Source organism: Vidua chalybeata, chromosome 4 (genome assembly GCF_026979565.1).
Source record: "Vidua chalybeata isolate OUT-0048 chromosome 4, bVidCha1 merged haplotype, whole genome shotgun sequence".
Lineage (NCBI taxonomy): Eukaryota > Metazoa > Chordata > Aves > Passeriformes > Viduidae > Vidua > Vidua chalybeata.
In genome coordinates this window covers 19,376,298-19,398,365 of record NC_071533.1, presented here as the reverse complement: position 1 = coordinate 19,398,365, position 22,068 = coordinate 19,376,298, and the positions used below count along the sequence as shown (strand labels likewise).

The 22,068-nt window shown below is 43.2% G+C and overlaps 1 protein-coding gene across 7 annotated transcripts in view; it reads left to right on the top strand.

Annotated features, from left to right (window-relative positions):
- The window catches only part of GPRIN3 (GPRIN family member 3), a 29,362-nt gene extending 8,309 nt beyond the window's left edge, over positions 1–21,053 (top strand). For 4 of the 7 annotated variants that reach the window (XM_053941837.1, XM_053941840.1, XM_053941835.1 and 1 more), the window contains exon 2: positions 16,076–21,053. In XM_053941837.1, the coding sequence (XP_053797812.1) occupies positions 16,168–18,549 (2,382 nt within the window). In that variant the 5' untranslated portion in view covers positions 16,076–16,167 and the 3' untranslated portion in view covers positions 18,550–21,053. Of the gene's footprint in view, positions 1–8,545; positions 8,661–13,528; positions 13,633–15,216; positions 15,271–16,075 lie in introns of those variants that run through there. The other 3 variants (XM_053941839.1, XM_053941836.1, XM_053941841.1) reach the window with 3 other exon arrangements.
- Positions 21,054–22,068: the final 1,015 nt, after the last annotated feature.

Genomic DNA, 22,068 nt, shown 5'->3' with positions numbered 1-22,068 from the left:
GAATTCAGCCCATAGTTTTGGTCATGTGCTAGTGGTGCTAAAAATGCATGAGGATACACTGCAGACTATGACTGAGGAATAAAAGTGGTTCATTCATTCCCTGAGAAGTCAAGCAAGCTGCATCAGGAGCTGCAGAGAAGGTTTAATAAATGGGTACTACAAAAGGATTAGCTTCATTAATTTAGCTGTGTGTGCTTTTGGCACTCAGGAATTAATCCAGCCTTTATTGATTGTTTTGAGTCTCAATTAGCTTGATGCCTAGGAAGGGGAAGGGACAAGCAGTTTCCTCCTGCAGACATAGCAGACATAGCAACTCAGAGATGGTCTTTTGTTTGGTGAGAAAAGAGGTTTTTACTTCCTCTCTGGGTTCAGGGTACACATCAACTTAAAATAAAAAACTCAAACCCCAAGTCATGGGGCCACAATGCAATAAAAGCAGATAATATCCTATCATAAACCCTGGGAGCTTTCCCTCAGAAATACTCTTCTATTAAATGGTTTATTTGAGAATTGCTTCCAGCTGGACCATGCTTGGCCATTATCACATAAGCATGTGAGTTGATATTGGGAAATAGAAGAACAGTATTTATCCAGTTCAAAAGATGCTCTTAATATGAAGGGCCTCAAGGGAATATTGCTTGGAAAACAAATTTTCATAATAAAATGACCTGTTTTAGAATTACAGTTTTCCATGCTGGAGGGGACACGAAGGTAGGAGGATGCTTGCCAAAGAGATGGACAATAAGCATACTCACACTTGCTCTCTAATGAGAAGATGAATGGTCTGAATGTGTTCATGAGATAGTACCCTGGGGTTTTGGGGTGGTTTTCTTTTGTTTGTTTGGGGTTGGGTTTTGGTTTGTTCTTAATTTTTTTTCTACTATATTCCTGCATGAAGACTATTTGTATGTGTTTGCTGTATCCAGATTGGCATGCCTGCAGGAATATGAGCAGACCTTCCTACCAGCAGCCAGCTCAAACATGTAGATGACGGGGAGAGAACCCATACAATGTCTAAGCCGTTCCTTAAAAAGCCTTAGGAGAGGAAAATTAAGAAAAAGGACAGCAAAGCTAATAATAGTTTCCTTAAGTGTGTACCAGGAAAGCAAGCTTCAATTACATTATGTCTCTAATATTTTGGTCCCAAGAACGTAGCTCTGTAAGAAGTGTTATTTGCTGTTACTCATCAGTTCTGTCTGTGTGGATGCTCCAGGACAATTCATGTGGTGGTGGTTCCTCCAGGAGCAGAGCCTGCCTTCTAGTGACTAATGAATGCCACCTACTCCGCCTCAGTTTATCTCATTTTGTCTCACTTGTCTGTTGAAACCCTTTTTCTTTTTCAATATGATCTATAATCTTGACTTCAGCAGTCAAAATTATGACCACATGAGTTCAACTAGTTGGCAGAGACACATCTGTTACTGTAAAAATCACATCAAAGTCAGTAGCTAACATGCTGCTCAAAGCAGGAAACTTAATTAGATGGGTGAAATTTGACCTTGCAGTTAAAGGTTGTAATTCCTTTGTAGTTTACAGGAGGTAAATCTGCCCTTTTACCAGAGGTATCTACCAGAGATACTAAACTAATATGAAATTGTTCCAAATACCATAGTTGCCATTCTGACAGGAAGCCAAACCACATCATCCTTTCAGTCATCCTATCTTAGATGGCTGATTCATAATGAATGTAGGGCAGATGAGGTAGAGATGAATGAAAAGTGTCTGTTTTCTAATAGACCATATGGTGACTCTTTTGCACTGTGGACTTAAAGACAAAATTAAATGTGTTTTGCGATGAACCTGTTAGCTTACATTTGGAGAACATTTTGAAGAAGAAATGAAAGTATACACTGCCCTTTGAATTAATGTAGGATCAACATTTGTGTGTTGCATGGGGAATTTAATTGATGGGCTTCTGAGCTGGCTGCCAGGACCAGAATTTAGCTGCCATAAATATCTTGAGGTCACCTAGTCTTCATCTTAAATTCTTCCCTGTCAAAACTTTTAAGTGTTAATTGGTTATATATGCTTAATGACTAATTCTGTTTTGAGAGAGGACTTTCTGTTTGTGACTGAAAAGAGGGCAGTCTTTGGGAAAATGGGCTTTCCCCCGTTATGCATATACACAATTTTTTTAGTTAAGTCTATTTGGGTTTTTTGTTTGTCTGAATGTTTTTGGTGTGGATTTTTTGGTTTTGTTTTTTTTTCTTCTATGTCCATATACACAGAAAAATACTTTCTGTATGATCAGAGAGCAGCCTTTTGAATTGTGTTTGACATTGGTCAACCATTAAAAGAGAGACCTAATACTTTACCAAGAAAACCCCAGAAAATGGGAAAAAGTACTCATCAGGGGCTTAGAAAGACAAAGCAATGTTTACACTATTCAACTTGAACATGCAACATGAGGCAGCAAGAGATAGCAACATGGTCAGCATCACGAGTACTTAAAACTGTCTTTCAAAAGTGATTCCATACCATGGTGCAAAAGACAATTTTAAAATAACCATTTATGAACAGTTTCCTGGCCTTGAGCGATATGAAGCTGTGAAATGGTCTGGCAAGGAGTACACAGTAAGAGACAGATGGGGAATCAGTGCTGGAAGAGCATTCAAGCCTAGGTCCAGGAGGCAGAGGGCCAAAGAATTTTTCTTATCACAGGGACCAACCAACTTACTTTCCTTTGCACATCCTCATTTTTTCTCTGAAAGAGCAGGTCTCCCCTTCACCCCTTTTTTCGTCTTGCCTTCTTACATAGGGAGAACTCACTCAGCAGTTGTAGAGGTATGTCAGCCTCATAAATGGAATGAAGTCACTGAATTCATATGGGAGAAGGCTGGTCTTCCCCAAAGGTCAGCATTAACACTCTAGTTTTCTAGGAGAAACTTGGGACTGAGGCATGTTAACCTTGACATTCAATAGCCTAGCCATTTCATCTAGTTGCTTCCCAGGAGAGAAGGCTAGGGGCTTAATGAATTTCTAGGTGTTGCACTTCCTCCCTTAAAATAAAGGCAAAGCTCCCACACAAGGGGAAAAGAACACATTTTCGGTCCTTCTGGAAAAGGAAAAGGGTGAGAGTTTTGAAGTGGTGATGGGGGATTTTTCAGCCCATCTGCAGTGCTAATCAGACATCTGTCTCTCTCAAACCACCTCACATGGCATTCTGCATTTGCAAAAATATTTTTCTCCTCTTGACTTGGAGTAAAACAAACCTAACAGTTTTCCTGTGGCTGCCCACACCTGTGGCTCAGGATTGTTAATACATAGATGAGGGACCAGAGTGAAGAGAGCTGAGATAATGAAAATGAAGCTACAGTAATTACCTGGACTGTGCTGACCAGCTGAGCAGGGATGGAGGACAAGGCTTACCACCTTAGTGACAGCCAAGTTTCTTGGGGTGTGGCCTGGGTGTTTGATAATATGGTGTACACCAGATAAATTGCTCTTAGTTTCGCAGCTCTGGCATTATTTGATCCTCTGACACAATCTGCCTCTGTCCACATACTACTTCCATTTGTTCTTCGTCTGCTCTGAGTTCGCTTGCTCTGGCACACAGGCTGCAGATTTATAGGAGAGGTGTTTCAGAACAAATTGCCAGCCTTGCTCTCTGCAAGAGAAGCAGCTCATCTGTAAGAAGATGAGAAGATTATTGAGTTGCTGGCTCAGTATCTCATAGGCTGCTTCCCTGTTTGCACTGGATGTCCTATTCTCTCTTGTCATATGTTCATACCCCATCTGATCCCATGCCATGTCTGAGCTTTCTGAAGAGCAACAGCCCTTTCCAGAAGTGCTTACCTCCTTGTATGAACACTTACGAATCTGCAGCGGTTGCAGTGGTTGCAAGTATTTTTCTTGGATGGAATGTGTGCAAATACTTTTCCTGGGTCTGTAACATCCTTTGCTTATTCAGCTTTAAAGTGGCGGTTTTCTGGGGTTTGGTTTTTTAATTTGCAAATGCTAGCAGCAGCATATTCTATACACTTGATTTGTTTTCTGCCTTTCATTTAGCAGAGGTCTCTTTCCCTCTTTGTAGATTCAGGACTTGAATCTAGGAAGGGAAGGAACTCATTTGAATATTTTTTTGCTAATGTTGCAGAGGTGGATCACTGAAGCCTGAATTGCTGGGTTCATGATTGCACAGCTTTTAGTAGTAGATGATGAGATGTAGAAGAAAGGTGTTCTGTACTTAAATCACTGGCATTAGACACTGGCTGTTGCATAGCTTTCTCTGTGATCTTCATCTGTATTAGATTGCATTGAAGAGGCAGAAAAAGTAGAGGTTCCTACCTTTGCTCTGTATCTTTTCTGCTTAAGTGGTGAATGCTTAGTATCTCTATGCTCACATGTAGCATCCAGCAAAATGGCAGAGTATGTTAGAACCTTCTCGCCTTTCTCAAATAAGAACAGGAATAAAAAATTTGTATTTTCAAAAATATTGAGCAACTTTTGAATCCTAGTGGCTTTACTGGTGTTTCTGATTATTCAGCACTTTTGAACATCAGACTTCTTTGATTTCAATGCCCAGCTTTAATCACCGAGATTAGGCTAGATGACTATCTTTGTTAGCATATATCAGATTTTATGTGTATGTCTGTCTTTAATCATGTAAGTATGCATAGTTTGTGGTAATTTAAATTATATCCATAAACAGGATGTCAATAAAAATAAATTCTGGTCAGAAGGCTGCTGTGCATTCACAGCTGGTTGAAGTATCTAGTACTTATCTTCAAGGTCCTGTGTGGAAATAAACCATCTTGTCTGGATTTTCATACTGGCTCTAAGGTTGCCATGTGTTTTCTCACTCTTTCAAGCATGCCTCTGTGCATGGGGCATTGATGTTCAATGTGAGTCCAGTAATTAAACCCTAAGCCGTGAATGATCCTTTTTCACACCCTGCCAGCTTCCACTCCAGCTGACTTAGAAACAAGGACAAAGCTATCCCACAGCCCTGCTCATTCACAGCTGTGCTCTAGCAAGGTACAGCTTGACCTTAGATCACTTCTAAGATCTGCAGGTTAAATATGCTGGCAGCTTGAGCAAGGGCAGCTAAAACTGCTCCTAAGAGGAGTAAAAAGCAGTGCAGCCTGATGGGAGGTGCTGGGCATTAGGTGATAAACTCAGTAATTGCTTGGGGGTACCACATCATTTTTTCTCTCTTTTCTTTTTTTTTTTTTTTTTTTTTTTTTTTTTTTTTTTTTTTTTGAATGCTTGGGGCATGATTTGCTTGCAGTGTGTAGTGTGAGAAGCTGGAAGGTGAGCTGGAGTGATAGCTGCCAGGTGAGTGCCAGTCATGCTGCCCATGGGGATGTCTGCTTTGGGCTTGGCCAGTGGTTGAGGCAGCCAGCTCCAGTAAACCTGAGACTCAGTTGAGCTCAGATGTGATATAACTCCTTTGAGCTGTCATTTTAATTAATGCTAATTATTCTCATTAACCAATTTGGCCATCATCCTGAGGGACAGTGATTCAAGTCAAAGTCAATGTTTTTTACCAGGGCCCTCATCACTGCATGCATTACTTCAGTCACCTGATAAATGTAAATTAATCCCCCTGTCCCAAATGCAAAAGAAACAAGGAGAAGATGTGTGCCAGTAATAGGCTCAGTGTAAATCTTGAGTTCTAACTTGGAAGATGTCAGCCTTTGGCAGGAGTAGGGAAGTCACTTTAGTCTGGTGTAAGCTTTGCAGAGTTCCGGGTGTGGACTGGACCACAAGCATGGTATGAATAAGGCAGGGGTCTAGGGTATGGATATGGCTGTGCCATACTGCAGTGGGCAAAGCTTTGGCTTACAACACCTTCTGTGCCTCTGTTTCTAGCCTGTTTTATTGAACTGATCTCCAGATTTTGCACTGCTACCTCTTAAATATTGTCTGTCTTGAGGAAGTGGTCCTGGGCTTAGTTTGGTTCCAACACAGATGGGACTGCCCAGGTCAGACACTAAATAAGGATTTGTTATAAGAGCACTGAGATTTTTAAGAATTCAGAAGCAGAGAATGTAATTATTCTTAAGCCCGTGAAAATCCTATTTAAATCACAGTATAAAATGTGGCAGACTGTTGGATACCTTAGCCCCCCCTCTTCTTGGGGCTGGAAGGATAAAAGCACATTGAATGTAGGGATAAAAATACATGTTTTGTATATGCCATTGTTAGGAAACAATTCTAACAGAAGTGAGGATGGTTCCTGCAATTGTTAGCACAAGAGAGTTTTACACCCCTGGGTTCCCTGCAAGGGCAACTTTAGAAAGTTATTGCCATCAAACACCTGTGGGATAGACTGCAAATAATGAGTTGTTCCTAAAATAAGCCATCATACAGCACAGCTGTCGGTGTTTTTCTTTGCTGTAGGAAGATGGAAGTGTTGAGAGAATGGCGTGGTGACTGAGTTGGCTGCTTCACCTGGAGGAAGCATTGCAGTCTGTTTGTTCAAGCACATCTAAGTGCAGGATGGAGAAGACTTAAGAGCCTCTCTTCGTCCCAAAGAACTCTCTGGCTACGTAGTGAATTTCAAAGTTAGTGATGCAAGGTTTGGGAGTTAATTTTCAGCAATGCTGAGTTGGTATCAGTGCCAGAACTGCCTTTTGCTCAAGCCAAGAGCCAGAGCAGTCAGTTTCTCTTAAGTTTACCCGATCACTCTGCCATAGTGTCAGTTGCTGTCATCTGGGAGGTTACTCAGATGCATCTTTCAACACCTTCTGTCAGCTCTGGATGGAGACCACAGAAAACCTGGAGTGGTTTATGGTTGTCATATTTTACCACCATTTTCCCATCTGGCATTGACCTTCATTAGAGTCAGGTGACTGGAAGCTGTCACCCATCTACCGTGCCTTTTACACCGTTAGGCTGGTCCATCATTTCTGGATACAAAGAACAGCGGTTTCACAGATTATCTACAGTAAATGACAAGTGTTGGTTCCCCCACATCCCACATGCAAATAATCAATGAGGCGCTGGTGTGTTCCAGTTCCACTAGGGTCAGCGTTCAACACAATAAAGTGTATAGCCTCAAGTAAGGAAAAAGAAGAGGCTGAGGCTGAAATGGCAGCTTTTCATGTAATGGTCTCAGTAAAGTCACATCATAAGCTTGAGTGACTGAGGTGAGCAGCTTAGAGTCCTTAGCTGGACACACAGGTTTGAGTCACTGCCCTCAAAAGAGCATTTACCAGCGTTAGAAAGACACCGCAGAATTACTCAGATTTTATCCCTGAACACTGAAGGCCTCCAACCTGCAGCCATTTAGTTTCCTGCAGAGCCTCAGTACATCAGACAAAAAGTGGCCCAGCACATGGCACTTCCTCTTGTGGGTTTCTTGAGAAGGTGTTTAGCAGGAGGCAGTTTGCTAAGGAGATTATTTTGTTCTTTTCGCTGCTCTTACTGTCAATGACAGCCAGCAGCAGAGCAAAGTGACAATGTGAAAAAACAGGAAGCAACTGCTGAGGTGGCAGCAGGAAGAAGGCAAGATATTTTTAACTGCTGGTTTAAAAAAAAAAAAAAAAACAAAAAAACAAACAAACAAACAAACAAAAAAAAAAACACAAAAAAACCCCCCAAGTTGATAGCTGTTTCAGCTGCCAGCCTCTCTAGTCACATGAGTTGTGTTTTGTGATAGCCAGGAGGTAAAAGCAGACGTGGTGAGATCATCATCATGCCTTTCTTAGGTTAATCACACAGTACAGCACATTTCTGTTACAGTAATGACTGGGTAGGGACTGCATCCTTCTACTCTAATTACATGCCATTTGGAGTAGTTCTTTTCCGTTAGGATAACACCTGTAAATGACAATGGATACTTCCCTTGCCAGGTGCCTGTTATGTAAAGATCTATTCCCCTCTCTAATACTGAGCCCAGCATCCTCATTAAAATAATATGATATATGAGGAGAACTTATTTTTTTCAGACTCTGCATGAGAGTTAAATATTATCATTTTTGGGTTTTACCTTATGCAAAAGACATTGATCCTGCTGTCAGCTCTTCCAAGGCAGAATTTCCTTGCAAAGTTGGTTTTAAAATAAGAAGTGCTGCTACAATACGTTTCTCTGGGCTCCAATAATATAGTTATTCAGCAGCAAATCAGGCCTGATTGTCTAGGGTGGTAACTCTGCTCCTGTGGATGCTTCAGCCACAAGATGAATGTTTGTATTCAGTGCCCTGGGGGGAATGCTCTTAAGGAAGTCATAATGAAATTCAGGAAACTTCCTTTTGAGGACCTGAAAGCATGCTAGAAGTACATAACAGCCTTTGTCCCTAGAAGCCACCCTTTCCAAGACACACCTACTCAGCAGTGGTTATGTTTTCCTGACCACAGAAATGTGATTTTTATTTTAGTCTCACTTCCAGTGGAGGGATGTCCATGTAAACCGCATCATCCTGGTTGTTGCAAGTTGTCTGGGCAACAAAGAAGAATTGCAAGAATTGCATGGGCAACAAGCCAGCATTATGCTTTCATCCCTAAAGATGATCACTTTGCTTTATGAGGTCATGTTGGCATTGCTGTGTAGGAAAAATATATTTGTTGTTGGTCACTGCTAAACTACTCTCACAAAAAGCTCATGAAGGGCTTTTGTTTGTCAGCTGTCAACATTCAAATGCAGTCAGCTGCATAATATGCATTAATGAGGGTTTAGATTTCACCATGCTTTTATCAGAAAGATAGCAGGATAGGTAAGGAGTGAAATTCCAATTGGTTGTTAGAAATTCTATTGCTTTCGACACCAGATACAAAAGTGGTGTTTGAGGGGTCCACATGACCCTCCTGTTCACATTCCTCAGAAACCACGCCTTGTTTTTACACAATAGTAAGTTGAAGAAAAATAAGCAGTGGCAGTGAGCTATGTGGAGTCACCTGCTTGATGTGGACATCAGGTTGCTGGTTTCCTCTCATGTGCATTTGTCAGGAGTGTGCACGGAGACTTCCTCCTGAAACATGGCTTACCCTTCAAGTCAGACTGCATTTCCTTGAAAATTACTTCCAGGGTCAGCTGCTGGAATAAGAAAAAACTGCTGATAAATAATGATAAATTGCATGATAAATAAATAATAACATGCAATTAAAACAAAAAAAGTATATCCTTGTGGGTTTTTCCCACATGTTGCTTCCCCTCCAGGGCGGCCCAGGAATATTGCTGTAGCTTATGCAGCTGTTACAGCTGGCTGCCAGTCGGTGTAGTTGTTTGATTTAGCTGTTTTCATAAAGCCATTTATCCTTCCCTTTCACCTTGGAAGAGAAAGACTGATGGCCTCTTTGCAGTGCTCTGCAGCAAGCCCAGTGTTCAGCAGGGGCTTTTGCGTGCTTACATGCCTCGCCAAAGAAAACCTTTTTATTGGGTGCTGTAGCCCTGGGAGGAGGTGTACAGGGAGAGAGCCTGTCTTTGCAGCCTCTGCTGCTGCCCAAGGGCCCTGTCTGCAGCAGAGAGCAGGCTTGGGAGGGTGACCTGAGTGGGGAAGTAGAGGGGCAGGATGATATGGGAGAAGAGTGTGGAGGGATGGACATTCAGGCTCTCATCCAGCCCTCCTGTGGTTCATTCCCATGCCACCCTCCTCTGATGATATGTGAGGCTCTCTGGAGAGATTCTAGAGGCTGCATTTACATGAGGATCTGAGCTTCTCCTGGAAAAGGCTTTTAATCTGTGCGAAAGGAGTGAGCTTTGAAGGCTCAAAAGTTCAATGGCAGCAGATGATACCACAGTTCCTAATTTAAACCAGGATTTTCAATCTGCTTGCCAAATGTTGTCTTCTAGCAATCTTCTCGATAGTGTATTTCCTGTCACTTCTAAATACTGTTTTTTCTTGCTTTAAAGTGTTGGAGTGCAAGGCAAACGCATTTTCTTTCTGGAAATGTGGAAGAATTTCACTAAACCATGTTGCACCTGTAAATCCATAACCACTTGATTCTTACTCCCACACAAACAAGATGCTCTTGCAGCACATCCACAGCACATAGCAGCCTGTTGCCTTTGGCCATGGCCAGAGGACAATGACATTTTCAGCAGGGGCAGCCCAGCTTTTGGGGTTGAGTTGCACTGGAGCACTGCTAAGACTGAAGTAGTGCAGGGGCTCTCGCCAGGGCCTCATCAGCAGGTGCCAGAGCTGGTGGGGGTTGCTGCTTGTCTCCTGGCCAGGGCAAGATGGGTGCTGTCCACAAGGAACAGATGGGACACAGGCTGGAACATCCTGTCTCAGAGCAGAGCTGTATTTCCTTTTAGATGGACATCATTCTAATTGTAGGGTAACTACCAGCAGAACGGTAGAGCTGAATCATGGTTGATCACCACAAAGTTTTTATTCTCTGTGCCTGCCTATTAAAAGCTGATTGCAGATATTCTCACACATCTGTCCCTGAGCGACTGCTGAGGTACCCATGTGTCCCTGGACTGCTTTGAAATGTTGGGGCAAGGTCCTGCTTAGGGCTCTTGGCAGGATGTTTAAGGTTTGCCAGAAGCTGAGAGACATGAAGGAAGGTGCAAAGCAATTTGCTTTGCTTTGTATTAGTTCCAGAGGCCACTGTACCATTTGTAGGACTGGCTTAACACATTTTCTCATATGTAGGCTGTGGGCAGCAGGTTAAGCTGAGCTTTGTCCTTCCAAAGTGGAGTTCCCATGCTTTGCACTCTGCAGAGTTAACCTCTATACCTGGCAGAGAGTCAAGATGGGAGGAGTCAACAACCAGAAAAATATGTTTCTTCAGTATGTACAAATATTGCTAGATAAATCTCCTGTAGGTGTCAGGCTGATTGGGAGACATCTCTTTTTGGCTAAAACTAGTACTGCATCTTGTCCTTGATTTTCTTTAGTTTACTACAATTACAAAGCAAGGACAAGCACTGTGACATTCACATTTCTGGACAGAGAGACATAATTCTGTCTCTCAGGATTTCTTAGAGAAGCACAGAGAGAAGAAGAGAAAACAATCTTTATCTCTGCTCCTTTGTTTTCCCCATGTGGAATGTGGTATGGAGATTGTTTACCTGAAGTGATTGCTTGATTGAATTCTGGTGAAGGTTGTTTGGGTTCAATGACCAATGGGATCCAGCTGTTCTCGGACTCTCAGCAGAGAGTCATGAGTTTGAGTTAGTTAGATAGGTACGTAAGAAGTATTTAGAATAGATTAGTATCTCTTTAAATAGTATATTAATGTAATATAGTATAGTTTTAATAAAGTTATCCTTCAGCCTTCTGATCTGGAGCCAGACATTGTCATTTCTTCCCTGGATCCAGGGTTCACGGCATTTTTACTATAAAGCACTTAGCCTCTGTTTTTGTGTTTGGACTTATTTCCCATTTTTGCCTCTTCTGTTTCCATTTTTCATTGTGTCATGACACCTTTTTGAGCAAACCTGATAGACATTGCTGGTTGTGTGTCAGCATCCAGGAGGAAGAGCTCTGAGGTCTGGTAAGGAGTCCTGGCTGGATCTGGTTTCTCCTCGGGGCTATTCATGTGGCTCAGTTGGTAGTTCCAGCTGATTTGGTGTTGTGGTGTGCACACAATCACCCACTTGGCTTAATGTCTGCACAGAGGGTGCTGCAGCCCTGTGGTGCTGAACGTGTTGCTTCTGCTGCCCAGCTCTCTGCCTGTCTCTGGCACAGGTTCCTGCTTTGTCTGCAGGTCTGTCCTGCAATAACATGTGCATTCCTAAGGTGTAGAAGGGGAACTGGGACTTGGAGCACCCTCTGCTTGAAATGCCAGCCCTGTCTCTGGTGGGAATCACAGGTGTGCAAGGTATCTGTGGACATCCCCACCACCTCTTCCCTCCCTGTCATCACAGTGAATAATTTGTCTCCCATCAGCATCCCAAAACACTCTGAAAGATGGAAGCTCTGCATCTTGTATCTTACCTCTTCAGGCAATCTCTTATGTATTTTAATGAATGTGTCCTTGTTTTGTGCTGTCTTTCATCTGTAGTGCCAGTCTTTTTGATCCCACAGATAATTAGGAGAAAATGGCCCATAAAGCAAATTTTTCACAAAACCCAGGATAACAAACACCCTTTGACATTGAAAAGAGTATAAAAAACCCACTGGCTGCAGAATTAGAAGGATGTTTGTATATTTAAAATTTAAAGAAATATATTTTATTTTCTTTGTATTAAGTGGTCTGATATGAGTTCAAGTGAGCCATTGTCTTTTTCCCCAGATCAAAAAATGAGAACAGAGCCTGAATTCCCACTTCAGCAGATGTTTATCTTTGTTCTTAACCAATGTGGCTGTATAATGATTTTTTGTAATGATCTGAGAGATCTTGTAAGATGAGAACTATTAAGAGCAAGTGTTCAGCTCCTCCATTTGCAGAGACAAGGTTGAAGAGAGGGCTCAAAGAGTACAGGACTCAAGGAATGGAGAGGTGATGAGAATCAGGAATTGGGAAAGGGGTGCTTGATTCATTTGGGAGCTGCTTTTTAGTTGTTTTTATGGTTGAGGGTAGGTGGAGATGCTGGAAGTCTTATTTGTGCTTTTGCAGATTTTCAGATTTCTTCCAGAGGGAATGGAAGGCAGAATCTTACGTAGGAATTTCCTGAAAATTTACTGGTTTGTATTAGCAAACATGCAGACATTCTGGTTTTGTTGAGTTTCTCATAAGACACAAGAGTAAAAATTGCAGTGTTGTTTTATTGGGAGTTGGTTATTACTGAAATAAATAGGAGATTCTTTACATTGTCAGCATTGAGTTGCCTTGAGACTTCTTGGGATTTGAGGGTTTTTGGGCTTTTTGACAGCACATGAAAAAGACTGACTTAGTTACAAGGGTCTGCAAAGGTCTGCTGGCCACACAGGGACCCTCCCAGACCATTAGAGCCGAACATAGACTTCACCAAAGTTAGAAACCCCTTGCTGCTAAAGGTGCAGAACAATTTGTTGAAATAAGAATGACACAGTGAGGCAGGCTAATTTGATCTGCAAGAATAAGGATAAGAACTCTGTTGGTGTAGCAAATCTGTTCTTATTACTAAAAATTGATTTTGACCTTTGTAGAGATACTAATTTCACCTCTTGTTAAAAGAAAATTTTGGATGATCACTCCATGTCTGGCATACAAGACTTGAAAAATTCATCAGCGATCTTGATTTGTTTTGACGTGTTTTTTGGCCTTCTACTGAGTTTTGTATTTCTATTTTTTCTAAGTATTTGCTTGCAGGCAATGTTGTTTGTTTGTTTGAGTCCTCACTGTCTTGGCAGTTGAGTAGTGTTGCCCACAGGTCCCAGCGTTGTTCTTCATTCCTATATAACAGGACTCAAGTAATAAAAATGAGACAATAATCATAAATGAGATTCCAATAACACAAATGCCTTTCTAATTCTGTAATCTGTACGGCTTCCTTGCTGCTCTCTTTCATAAGACTTTGCTTTTTATTCTGATTTTTACTAATTCTTAAATTCCAATATTTTCTTAAGTTACCATGCTTATTTAGCCTACTTCGGTGCCTTTGGCTCCTGTCATTAGGATGGTTTAGTGACAGTCTAGAAAATAATTCCCATGACTTTGACAAAAAAAGTCTTAATAGAAACCTTATGCTCATAAACTAACTTATATGCAGAGTCATTCCAGGCAGAAGAATAATCCACGGTCCAACCAATATGCAAGGGTCAGGCAAAATGTCTGGACTATGCTCAGTTGTCCCACATCAGAGAATAGGTTCAGGTAGGTTTTCTGGGGGAATTTCTTCTGTTGATGTTGTATAACAAGGACTGGTAGCAAAATCTCTTTTAATTACCATATGAGGCAGACATTCAACTGTGTATTTCAGGTGATTCTAGTAAAGAGCCACTAAACAGATGGGGAGAATTCATGCAGAATTCAGACCAGAACTAATTAATTTAATTGAAAAATTAGGAATTACTGCCCTGTTCAGTGGGTATGAGTTAAAAGATAATGCTCCAGTATGCTGATTGCCTTGCCCAGGTTTTGTACAGTGAAGAACCAAACACATTTCTCTGAAATCTTTATTTCTTATGTGTTTGCTGAGTAGTACATCTCATCCTAAAAATGGGGATTAATTTTGTTCCATTATTTGCTTAATTTTTCTTAAATAAACTCTGGATCTAAAAAATAAGGAAAAAAGATATCTGACCTGCCCAGTTGCATGAACTGGTTTGGTTTGCATAGATATTTGGAAAAGGAAAGAAGAGAGTAACAGAATTTAGTCCAATGGATGCCCAAAGCCATCTGTTCCTCTCCTCACAGCCCTTAGATCTTTATAGCACAACAGGGTGAACATGGAATGTCTGTCCTTCCTTCAGGATTATATTTTCTATCCTTAAAGTGAGAACAAAATGAAGGCGAGACATGTGGGCAGCCACAAACTTCCATTGATTTGCAGCCTGGTTTACATACTCAGTACTTCCTAAAAAGCTTGGCAATCCTTAGCCCTCCTGGAAAGCCATCGTGGGCTTATGCTGGGCTGCTGTCACAGACTGCAGCTAAGGAACTTGGGATCCTTCAGAGGCAGGATTACAGTTTCTCAGGGCTGGCTTAACCTAGGAGCCTATATCTCTGTGGTTGGACAAAGACCAAAGAGGGAGTATAAAAGTAATAAAATTTTAATACCTGGAAGACAGAAAGCTTAATGAATAAGTAATAAGTTGCAGCACTTTCTTTTTCTCAGAAAAAATTGACTGGCTGTATTTTCTAAAATTTTCCTTCATTGAGCATTTCTTTCCTGTTGCTCTTTTAAAGTATCCTAAGGTGCTGAAATTTGGGACTGATTTTACAGAAACTAAGGAAGTTGCACCACTGCCATTCAGGCTGAGAAAAGGAGAGTAGAGGTTTTTCTGGAGAAAGCTTTTGTTGATTTTGCTAGTAGGTGGGGAGGGTCTGGAACAGCTGAGTGACTGCTCCACTGCTTCCAGCAGCATCTCCCTAGTAATGTAGCAAGGGAGATCCTGCTATGTGCCTGCAGAGACAGGGGCACACAAACAGGTACAGCAGTGTTCTTGTCATCAGGTTAACAAAACTTGAGTGTCTCCCAGGTCTCATACCTGTGTTTTGCTGGCAGCATAAGCAAGTGAAAACTTTTTAAACAAGCACAGATAGCCTGCAGTTTAAAAGAAGAGTACTGTGGGATTTTATCACTGGCCACCACCACTCTGCTGACATGGATCCTGTCCTTGATCTCTAGCAGCGTCCAGGCTGGGAAGTGCTAAGCCCTTTGGAAAGCCAGCAAGCACATTTGGAGATCACCTCCTGTTTGAAGAGATGGTTTCTCTGCAGTCCTGGCATGATTCCATCCTGGATTACTCTGTTCTACCTGCTTAAAATCCCTCCCCCACATTTCCCTGGGTATGGCATGAACCCCTCCTGTTCTGCAGTGCTGCAATGTTCCCCTTTCAATTTCATACCACCTACTTGTAAGTTGATTTCTAGGTCATCCGTACCCCCATTTATTAATCAAGCTGGCTTCTTTGTAATTATTTCAAAGGATCTCAATGTGGCAGCAGTGAGTATGTGCACAGACCTGGTGTGCAGTACCTCCTCTTGGTTTCTATCTGCATCACCCAGCAGGTTGTGGTCCCTCCATATTCCTTTTACCAGTGAGGCTTCGGTTCATCCACATCAGTCTGAATTGACCTGTTGCCCGCTGTGACCATGTCCTTGTTGGCAGTAAAGCTAGAAAGGCTACCCTTGAGAAGAAGAGGGAACTGGTGCTCACTGAAGATGTGGAATCCACTCAAACTTAGGGATCTGTTTGGAAGGAACATAGGCATTTCCTTCCACAGATGGCTTGCTAGAGAATATTATCACAGGGATTTTATTTTGTGACTCAAACTTCCATGCAAAGTCTGTATCTCTTCTTTAATTCCATATTTCTTCTTTTTCTTCCTCTTGGCATGTCAATGTTTTCATTAATATATCAACAGCACAGAAGTTGTTGTTGCTTTGTTCCTAGTATTGTTTTCTCCATCCCAACCTGAGAATTGGGAAATGCTTGAAATCTGTGTCTTTTTTTGTGACTTTCAGGCAGAATTGGGTGCTTCACTTCCCCCCCTGCCTGCAAGTACTTCTCTTCACACTGTCAAATCAATTAGTTTTGGGTACTTTTTCTTAAATCTGACTGCTGCTAACACTGTGTTTGTTTCATTAACAGATTAGCTTCACAGGAAACCTGTCATCGACAGCCTGCCCAACGAGAAAATCCCAAGGAGAAGCTGAGGACAAGCAACATCTTGAAGACAGTCCATGGGGACTGTACCAGATCCTCTGAGATCTGCCAAGCTTTCCCTGGTCTCAACTTCTGCAGAGGAGGAGCACCTGGGAGACCTGCAGCCTGCTAAGCACCAGCCCCAAGTCCCCAGTGGAGAGAGGGCCAACAATGGCTTCCTGTGCGCACCGTCCAGCTCAGCTGAGGTTTGCTTGTTCCACCTGACCTGCACAGGTGCTGCCAGCACACAGAGGTGCGAGCAGTGCCACACAGATGATGACAGCCAGCAGGAAACCTTTTCTCCCAGGCTGGCCAGCATAACTACAGAGGGGCATCCTGCAGATGTAAAACCTGATGGTTGTTCCCAGCCAGTGGGCATCCCAGCACCAGCAGTGCCAGTCCTTGCTGCCACAGGAGCCCTCTCAGTGGGGCAAGGGCCAGAGATGATGCCAGCCCCTCAGAGCTCCCGGCAGTTTGTGCAAGGCAGCCAGACCAAAATGAGCTCCCTGACACAAATAGATGACTCTGCCTTGAAACCTCAGGGAACTGATGATCAGCCAGCGCTTGAAGTGTTAAATTATTCTTCTCCAGGTGATCCTGTCGGGGTTAATCAATTCTGTCATACTTCTCAGGCAAACATTCTGCAAAGAGGGGAAAAAGACAGGGAGGTAGACAAAAATGGTTCTGCTGTGTGTCAGTCAGCCTTGGCAGCAGGTCAAATCGAAGCTGACCTGGGGAGAGACTTGCAGACCAATCTGGAGGGGAAAAGTGGGACTGCAGACATGCCGCAGTTGCATCCCCCAGATAAAACTGAAGTAGTGCAGACCAGCAAGGCACCAGGACAGTCCAGCCACGGGAGTCCACATTCTGTACACAGCCTGGACCCCATGCCTGGGAGTCCAAACCACACCCAGCTCTCCAAATTCAGAGAAACAGGTACAATGACAGCTCAGCCAGAGAGCAGCCCTTTTACTCAGGAAGCTGTAAGCAGAACATGGCGGGATGCTGAGGTTCAGGCTGTGGCTACGGTGGAGAGCAAATCAGCTTCTACCAGTCCCAGCATCTTTGCTACCTTCTTAAAAGGGAATTCTCCTCCAGAGGAGAAGGAAGAACTGCACATAATTTACCAAGGAGGTATGGGGCTGAGCCAGGCTGCACTTACTGACAGTTTATCCTCACAACAAGAGTCTCCATGTTCTCCTGGTATCACATCAAAGTCGGCTGTTGTGGCTGTGACTGCTTCAGCCCAAACCCAGCTTGTCAAACTTCCAGGGTTCCCACCTGATGTGGCATCTCCAGTATCATCAGATAATGTGAAACGTGTTCTCCCCTGCTCCCCTGCAGCTGTTACCTCTCAAGGAACATCTGTGGGTAATGCTGAAATGACCAGTACAGCCTGTGATGTCAAGGATGCTGCTCAGCTGCCAAAGGATGCTCCAGTCCCACCAAAGCCCATCCCAGCTGAGCAGCTTGGAATTGACTCCAGTAATCAAATTCCATCACAGTCTGGGACTGGCGCTGGTGAGCCAAGCACCACTTCCACTGATGCTGTCCCAGGAGCCCAGAACAATGTGCGAGATCTCATCCCTCGTGCTGGAAGCAGCCCGTCACCTTTACTCTCTGGCAAGGACAGTGAAGCCAAGCAGAAGGAGATTCTGGGCAGCTCTGAGCAAAAGCCTGTGCAAAGCAAGGTTGCAAGTCAAGGGCAGGCCAGTCCTAATCAATCTGTGGTAAAACCAAAGGAAGAAATCTTGGTGGTTCTTGATCCTAAAGGAGAGCTGAATGTTACCATACAACCTGCTGCCGTCCTTGCAAAGGCGTGCCCACAGGATGCAGGTGGGAAGGAGAGCAGGGGCCACGGAGACAGTGGCCAGTCTCAGATGGCTGGTGGCCAGAACCTGCAGGCAGGACTGACGCCCGAGCTGAGTGTGAGTTCTGCAAGTGCTGCCCCTTCCATGGCAGCATCGGCAGCTCCCCAGCAACAGGGCCTCCAGGCCAGGCAGTCCGGACACGATCTCCACACTGAAGTGATTCCTGCTTCCTCTCAGGCTGTGCCAAACCTGGGGGAGAACAAAAAGCATTCCACCCCAGCCATGGAGGCAAAAGTACAGGTGAAGCAGTCCAAACACGTCAGGGATGTTGTTTGGGATGAGCAAGGAATGACATGGGAGGTTTATGGTGCTTCCCTCGATCCAGAATCCCTGGGAATTGCCATCCAGAACCATTTACAGAGACAAATACGGGAACACGAGAAACTGATCCGGGCCCAGAACAGTCAGACCCGGAAATCCATTTCCTCAGATACATCCTCAAATAAAAAACTGAAAGGGAGGCAGCACAATGTGTTCCAGTCCATGCTGCAGAATTTTAGGCGTCCTAATTGCTGCGTCCGACCTGCTCCTTCTTCTGTGTTAGACTGACATGGTTTTCAGGGGTGCCTAAATACCTGTGGTGGTGGAGAGAATCCCTCATCTCAAGTCCTACTGTTTGGTTGTGTGATTGGAATTGTGATGCAACAGTGGAAAATTATTTCCCTTTGTTTTCTGACTAGCCACATGCTCCATCCTGCCATTATTATTGTCACAGCTGGTGTATTTCCATGTTGTGCTCCAACCTTGACTGCTGTCAGATGGAACGCTAGGCACTTAGCAAAAGCACAAATTTCAATTGCCACCTTGCTGCCGGAATAGCAGCACCTTCTGATAAAGCAGGAAGCAGAGGGATTGTCAGAATTATGGGAATTTATTTATGTGCATTATGAGGTCTTACTCAAAGAGGTGGACTGGGGGAAGCTGAGGGAGGTGGAATTAAGGTTCAACAGCTGTAAAGACCTAACACAAGACAACTTTCTTGGTTTGTAAGTTACCTGTGCTGAGGCAAGTCCATGAGCAGGCTATGGACATTGATCACTGAGCAGCCTCACTTCTGTCGATACTGTGGGGCACTGTTCTCAGCGCCCGGTCTTCCCCTCCTGTTGAAATGCAGAACCAGGCAAAGAATGAGGATCAAGACTGAAGGATTCTCTCTTTGGGAGAAGCTAAGTCAGTGGGATGTTGATGGCCAGAAGGGGAGGTGAAAGAGATGCTTTTTGTCCCCTGCAGTGGCCACTCAAGGTATAAGCCGTCGAGGCACATGAGAGCGCATAGGTAGATGGACCTGCACCCAGCAGGATGGTGCCCACCCTTTCTCTGGTACTCCTGCCAAGTCTTTAAAAAGCAGGGAGCTTCTGCCTCCTCAGGTGGGGTGGGCAGCCCCTGCTCCCAGCCTCCCACGGCGCTGAGCACCTCTGTTCTAAATCACTCCTTAAAGTGATGTGGATCTTTCTTTTCTCTCCAGAGATGCACAGTAATGTTTTCCGATAGCAGCAGGCTTTCCTGTGCATTGGGGTCCATGAGCCTCTGTGTCTAGTGTGTTACACTGGTTTTTTTTTCCCTTAGCCAAGTCTCCTGGGTTTTTATTCAGTATTTCAGACCTTAGCCAAGTCTCCTGGGTTTTTATTCAGTATTTTGGTGCTTTTCTTGCTGCTTTTCATAACCTGAATACAATTTATTTAGCATATGTGTTATTTTGTTTTACCTAACACTCTATATTATGAACCATTATACTGTTAACTTGAAAAATTTGCAGCAGTACTGAAATCTTGAGACAATCTTTGCTGTATTTCTGAACTTAGTTATAGAAACTGCTAATAAAAGGTAGCTTAGTGACTGTTTCTTCAGAAGTATGATATACAATAATGTCTCAAATATATGTTGATCTCATTTCTCAATAATATTTTTCAACTTGGGAAATGTGTTTCCCAGTAGCTTTGTATTTTGTCCACTAGAGTTCATTATGGGAGGCTGGGGAACTCCTGCAGTTTGTAGAAAACTTAGTTATCAATCCTGCAAAGCACTGATGATTTGGATATTGTACTCCTGCAGAGTACTAGAGTTAAATAGGAGATACTTTTAGTCCATTAAAGATTTTTCATGAATCATGATGATAATTTATTTCTGTCTCTAGTACCACACACCTGACTTACTATGTAGATCTTACTCTTACAATTTATTCTAAATCTTAAGGGTTTACACCATGTAAATAAGTATTAGTATATTTTTTTCTTCTCTTTTTTTTTTCTGTGAAGTGAACTTGAAGTGGTCCCCAGTTATTTAGGAGGCCAGACTTCTTGAGTATATCAAACCTTCATAGTAGCTGTTTGGAGGCAATTTTTCCCCAGCAGAAAAGTAAAATACTGTAAGATACAACATTTTAACCTAGTGCAATGAAAAGTGTTGTCTCTAAGCATAGTACTGAATTGACTTCTAGTTTTCCTCAGATATATACCAGGGGGCTTTATGTCACATCCTTGTTCAATTTCTCTATGTTATTTCAAATCCTCTCCTACTTGTGGTGCTGAGTTTTTAATTCTGAAACACCACAGTAGAGAGCATCTTCCCACCTCTGCCTACCAGGAGGAAGGTCTCCAATGTTTTTTCTGTTAGTACTGCTGTTTCCATCCACTTCCTAGCAGTGTCTGAGATGTGAGTTTCACGTGAAATTCTGTGTGGGATTAATATTGAGAGTATCATTAGGTCAGGTTAGTTTACAAGTTCAGTGTCTCTTCCCACATTGTGTCTGTGTCAGCCCTGACGGGGTTCCCCAAGTTGCCTGCAGTTCTTGCTGTGTTCTGTCCAGGTCCAAGGCTCTGTGCTGCTTCTTTTGCCTCCCTTCTGCCCCTTCCCTTGCTAGCTGCTGCCCAGCCTGTCTTCCTATGAAGCCACGTCCCTTGGCTCGGCTCGCGTGCCCCTCTGCGTTCCCCTTGCTGTAGCTGTGAGCCAGCTTATTCTGAACTGTCCCTTTACAAATATGCTCAGTCTGAATATACAAATGGATTGTCCTACTTTTTTCTTCCAGAGGAAAATAAACAGCTATCACTCATTCACTGATTTCCATGAATTTTTTCCTTTAGTGTCAGCTCTGCAAAATATTTCTAGGATATGGGTATGAGTTGCTTTATTGAGACCAAACTAGGCTTGGCAATGAATGAGCAGGATGCTGGGGCAGCTCTGGACTTACTGCTTCTTTGCAAGGAATGAGAGATCTCCCCTGGTTCCTTGCAGCTTCTTTCAGCTGTGAGTCTTCAGTAGCTGGTCCACCCTCCCTTCCTCACAGCAAATGACCTTTGTTCTAGGAAAATTTCAACCAGTGCATTTGTACTACAAAGCGCCGATGGACAAGTTCCTGAGTGGATGCATGGATGCACCTGAACAACTGCATGGGTATAACTGAAACAAAATGTAGTGCTCAGCCTGACTTCTGGGCAAATATGAGTGCAAAGATGCAAATTGTCCATGGCACTGTCTGGTGGCTGCAGAAGTTCCTGCAGATGTGTGTTGGAAGCCAAGCAATGAAGTGCCAAAAGCCAACACATAAAAATGAGTCAATAATCACCAGCACATCTCATGGAAAATATTTTAGGTTTTGACTATGCCTTACTAGGGCAGACTGTAGGCAACCTGCTGGTTTGACACTGGTGATTAGTGCTTGCTCCTGCATACAATGTCTAGGTGACAATGTGAATCCTCACTGACTACACATCTTTCACCAACAGCAGAACAACCACACTGGGGGTAGCAATTAGCAAATATTATGCATTTGAGTGTGCTTATAGCAGCCAAGAAGGGCTGTTCTTGGTGTCATGTCAGTCTCAAAAATGAAAATGTGCTTGGAGATATGGCAGAGAGTAGGCGAAGATGATCCATGTGCCCATTCTTTTTCTCTGCCCAATGACTCAGAATCATGTTGCATTAGTTAGATGGGCAATAAGCAAGGAAATCCATTTAGGCTAATAGAGGGTTCAGAACAGAAAATACTTTGTCATTCCCAAGAACAAATCTATATGAAAAAAAAACCCAAACCTGTGTTGCAGCCTAGCCAGTTGAAATAACTCTAAATGT